Here is a 5,582-nt window from a genome sequence, read left to right on the forward strand (position 1 = left end):
TGGGTAAAAAAAAAAAAAAAAAAGGTGGAATATTAATCAGCCATGAAAAGAATGAAATCTTGCCATTTGGAAAAACATGGATTGACTTAGAAAGTATCATGCTTAGGGAAGTAGGTCAGTCAGAGAAAGAAAACTAACATATGATTTCACTCATATGTGGAATTTAAGAAACAAAAGAAGAAGAAAAAAAGAGACACAAACCAGGAAACAAACTCTTACCTATACAGAACAACCTGATAGTAACTGGATGGAAGGTGGGGGGTATGGGTTAAATAGGGGATGCAGATTGAGGAGTGCACTTGTTGTAATGAGCACTGGGTGTTCTATGTAAGTTTTGAATCACTGAATTCAAAAACAGAAACTAAATTTACACTGCATATTTACTAACAGGAATTTTTTAAAAAACTTGAAAAAATGATCTTAAATTTTTTAAAAAATACAATAAAATGATTATACATAAAAATGTGAAATATAGAGGTGTGTCTGCATTTCAAAGTTAAATAGTAAAAGTTATAGATATATTGCATATATAAACTTTCTCTAGGGAATTTCACACAGTTTTTTTTTTAAGATTTTATTTATTTATTTGTCAGAGAGGGAGTGCTCACAAGCAGGAGGAACTGCAGGCAGAGGGGAAATAGGCTCCCTGCTGAAAAAGGAGCCTAATGCGGGACTCCATCCCAGGACCTTCTGATCATGGCCGGAGCCAAAGGCAGATGTTCAACCAACTGAGCCACCCAGGTATCCCATACACAGTCAGTTTTGTACAAGCTTGAAATTTTGGGCAAATCGAACTAATATTAGTCATGACTTAAGGGCAGCACACTGACCCATACACTTTCTCAGGGCTCCCTTGACATCACTATTCCTCAGACTGTAGATGATAGGGTTCAACAAAGGAGTGAAGATAGTATAGAAGGCTGACACCACTTTATCATGGTTAGCTAACCTATATGATTTGGGTCTCATGTAGATAAAAATAGCAGCTCCATAAAAGAGTCCCACCACACAGAGATGTGAGGAGCAGGTGGCAAAAGCCTTCTTGCGGGCCTCTCTAGAATGCATCTCAAGAATAGCAGCAAAAAGGAGAATATAGGAAATCAAGATGAGAGAAAATGGGATCAGGAGCATTAATACACAGCAGATGTACATCACATACTCAAAAACAACTGTGTCAGCACAAGCCAAACGCATCAGAGTAGGGGCCTCACAGAAGAAATGATTGATCTCATGTGCATCGCAAAATGGGAAGCTCAGGGTAACAGCAGGCTGCATGAGTCCATCAGCTGCCCCCAGGAACCAAGACCCCACAGTCATTCTCAGGCATAATTGCCAGCTCATGAGAATGGGGTATCTCAGTGGGTGGCAAACAGCCACATAGTGGTCATAGGACATGGCTGCTAAGAGGAAGCACTCAGCCCCTCCCAATGACATGAAGAAGAAGATCTGCAACCCACAGCCAGCGGGGGAGATGGACTTCAGGCCAGTCAAGTAGTCAGCTGCCATTTTGGGCACAATGGTGGAGACCAGCAACATATCCATGAGGGAGAGTTGGCTCAGTAGGAAGTACATGGGCGTGTGGAGCTGGACATCCTGGTGAATCAGGAAGAGCATGAGTGCATTGCCTACTAGAGAGCTGAAGGGAATTGTCAGAACCATCACAAAGAGAAATAGGTGGGCTCCTGTGTGGTTAAAGAGTCCTAGAAGAATGAAATCCGAGGTGGTGTTCCAAATGTTCATGATTTCAAACAAGAGTGACACTGCAAATGAAGAAATAAATGACAGTTTTCATCATTTACAATGTTCTACTTCAAGTATATTCTTCATGAAAAGAATTTGTGTGAAAATGTTGAAACCTTTTCCAAATCCCGCTTATGTGATTTCCAATGTCTTTCTAACCTGGGCATAAAATTAATTTCACCTTTTTTTATTTTCATTACAAGCACTTCAAAGGTTTAATTAGCTTAATTAGTATAATGAGTAAAATTTCTTGATAAACTGAATTAAGTTGTCAGCAGGTCTTGTGCTAAATGATATCAACATAATGGAGAAGAAGTAAAATATTCCCTTTGTCATTTACATTTGGGCTTGCTTTTATCATGTGTAATCCACATTCTTAGAATTAAATCAATGTGTTCAGCAGTATAAAACTCATGTACTTATTAATGAGGGCTATGCATTTCTAGTATATCATAATATATTGAAACCAACCAAAATTGGATAATTTGCCTTGTATTGATTAATCTGGGAAGGTATTTTTCCTTTCCAGAGAAGATAATTTATATTCTCGGATGTACGGACTAGAAGGAATTAATCTGTAGATAGAAGCATAACTCAATTAGGAATTGTTAATGTATTAATTTGACTTTATCAAGTTATACACTGAATACAATAATCACCATCTTAGAATATGTTTCCCAATGCAATACTATGATACTAAATGCAACATTTCATTAACTGTATAAAGGGATTTTGTATAATGATACTCTTTCCTGTGAAAGTCACAGAGACACAATCCTTTTTTGAGGAATGAGAAAATAAAGCTTATTAGTGCCCAAACAGAGATAAAATCATTTCTTCTTCAGTCCCTAGTTAATCTAAATCTCTAAAATTATTTTCATCCCTGATCTGCTAGTACTGACACTTTTCTCCCTTGTTGAATGAATAGGATCATACTTGAAGAGATGAAGATGCTAATTCAATATCAAAGATGTGGTCTAACTTAATGAAATGGCGTGACAGGAATCCACCTCTTCTATGGCTATTGTATTTGCCCACAATTTACATATGCTTCTAATACTGGAATGCCAATCGGGACAGAGAAGACAGTGCAAAAACTCACTCAGTTTCTAACTCCCTTGCTTGAGCATCATCACTGTACTGACAGCATTTTACTTCAGTGTTTTGGTTGGTGTTTCAAGGTTACACATTATAGAAACACACTTCTTTCTCACTGCATTTTCCAAAACTTTTGTATCTGCACACATTCATATCTGTAAAACTTGCATTCTGTACACTTAGTAACTGTATAAATTCCCTATGTATCTCTCTATTGTCTTCATGAAGGACATCAAAACCCTTGTAACTAATTTCTTCAACTTGAAGAATTCTTACTTCCATTATTCTAAACTCTCTCATTCTTGAAAAATAATAAAACTTAAAACTTGCTTAAAAGTCAATCTGTAAGTTAATAACTTGCAGAGTGTTGGGAAAATTTCTTAAAATAACTTTTACTATTGTATTGTCCCCTTTTTAAATGTACTGTCACTATAATGGCATTATGTACATTCACATTATTCTGCAACCACCACCAATATCTATTACCAGTACTCTTCATAATCTAAAACAGAAACACTGTACCCATTAAAAAATGATTTTCTGTTCTTCTCTGTCCCTGGGAACTGGCAACAACCATTCTACTATTCTCGCTCTGTAAAATTGACTACTATAGGATCTTTAGTTTAGTGGGATTACACAGAATTTGTCTTTTTGTGATTGGCTTATTTCACTTAACATCACATCATCAATGTTCATTCATGTTGTAACGTGTCAGAATTTCCCTTCTGTTCTAAGTTGAATAGTATCCCTTTGTATGTATATAAAACATTTTCTTTATTAATTCATTCCATCTATGGACATTTGGGCTGCTATCATTCACTTCATTTCTACATTTAAAGAAAAATTTAATGGGATTTTTGATAATTTTTTAATCTTTATAATGTGAACAGATATAGCTTAATAATATAGCAATTTGATCTACTTTTCTTTCATTTACACACATGCAAGAGAGATGCATTTAGAAACTCATAAAACCTAAAATTACTACATTTGGCAAATAATTCTTATTGTGATACTTTTGATGTTCAAGTGTATAATTTTGGTTTTCTTTTAAATTTGGAATTATTAGTGCTTAACTTTTGGATGGAGATAGGTTATGTATGTATGCATTATTTTAATGTGAAATGCATGTATAAAAATTCCTTAGATTCATAGATCTAATCGTCTATTCAACATGCTATTTGTTTATAGTATTAACTAGTAAAGTCAACTAAAGTTGTCAGTTACATAAAATCAATGGTAGGAAATTATATTTTTTCAAGAAATAATAATGTTAAATTATTTTTGTATTAAAAATCTTAACTAATTTTCAATATTATATGAAACACAATTTTTCATTAATTAAAATATTATTCAACCTACACAAAGATGATTCTATAGGATAACTCCTAACAAATTGACTATGCAAACAAAGTTGTCAAAAATCAAAATGAGAATTTAACTTACCTATAAATAAAATATCTAAAATGTCATTAAATGGAAGAATGAAAGTTCAACACTGATGAATGTAAGGAATTGGAAAGTTTAGTAGACTGATTTTTTGTTCTCTCTACTATGCAAGAGCTATCTTTTTTTATGTTTTCAGTTTTTTTTTACTTAGAATTGTGCTAAAATTGTGATAATATTACTTTACATTATTAAATAATATCTTTTTCAGTGAATAGAAGGCATGGATATAAATTCTTTTTTTTCTCTCATAGTGTAATCACAGAGAATTTAGAGTATGCTGAAAATTTTTGTTCTGTATTTTTCTGATCCCCATTGCCCTAACTTAACCTAAAAACTTACTTTTTTCCCCTCAGAATACCAGGATCATCAATCTGTTCTGTTAAAAATAAAATAATAACAGCAAAATCATTTATTTGACTGAACTGAAAAGTTACTGCAAGAGATTTAACCTGATGATTCTGTCAATCTGCATGCCTTAGTTTTTCACATTGTGGGATAGATAAACAAAAAAAAAATTATTTGTAAAATGAAATAGAGAAAGTAATGTGACTGGATTTTCTGGAGTTCAGAACCGATAAACAAATTACTAAATCTTAGAGATTATTGTGACCTACTCACAATGATAAAAATGACATCAACAAGCTCGATCTCTATCTCCACTGAGCAGAATCATCCTATTGTACCTCTTTGGGAAGTGGAAGGATCTTATAGTCTGGCAGCATCAAATTCACTCTTATCAGTGTCTAGAGTGTTCTATTAAGGGGTGTGGCTTATTGACATATTTTGCAAAAAAAAAAAAAACACTTTATTAAGATAGCAGACCTGCATAAATCTGAGTCTTTGGATGCAAAAAATTTTTAATTTTCAAAGATTTTAAAGATTACCAGATTCCTACATTTTTTAAATCTTATTTTATTTCATTATGTTAGTCCCCATACAATACATCATTAGTGTGTGTGTGTGTGTGTGTGTGTGTGTGTGTGTGTTTTAAAGATATTTTTAATTAATTGCAAAGCAACACATAATGATTGTACATCATTTAGGAAATGCTAAAAAACAGAAAGTAAGGAATTATTCATTTTCTCACCATGTAAAGACAACAACTATTAATATTTGAAATTTTTTTCTTCTAGATTTTACAGTGAACACTATTGGACAAGTCAACAACAGCTGTTGAGTGCCACAAATGTGAAATAAAATAAGGCTGTTGTCTTTCGAGCTGGGTGGGGATATAAATCGCTAAATAAATTTTATTACTGTAGTGTGAAGAAACCCAAATGAATATTGGAAAGTTG

General features: G+C 33.4%; 1 protein-coding gene across 1 annotated transcript; it reads right to left on the reverse strand.

Annotated features, from left to right (window-relative positions):
• Window positions 1–804: 804 nt before the first annotated feature.
• Window positions 805–1,779, reverse strand: LOC113929563 (olfactory receptor 2T33-like). Its single transcript, XM_027606541.1, has one exon. It carries the CDS (start codon window positions 1,738–1,740, stop codon window positions 805–807), a length of 936 nt encoding a protein of 311 aa, XP_027462342.1. The 5' UTR covers window positions 1,741–1,779.
• Between the last annotated feature and the right edge of the window lie 3,803 nt (window positions 1,780–5,582).

The sequence above is a fragment of the Zalophus californianus genome, chromosome 5, assembly GCF_009762305.2.
Source record: "Zalophus californianus isolate mZalCal1 chromosome 5, mZalCal1.pri.v2, whole genome shotgun sequence".
In the NCBI taxonomy this organism is placed as follows: domain Eukaryota; kingdom Metazoa; phylum Chordata; class Mammalia; order Carnivora; family Otariidae; genus Zalophus; species Zalophus californianus.

What these genes read in the sequence shown, in the direction of transcription:
- LOC113929563 (XM_027606541.1), bottom strand. Translation starts at nt 1,740, where the DNA reads ATGAACATTTGGAACACCACCTCGGATTTCATTCTTCTAGGACTCTTT.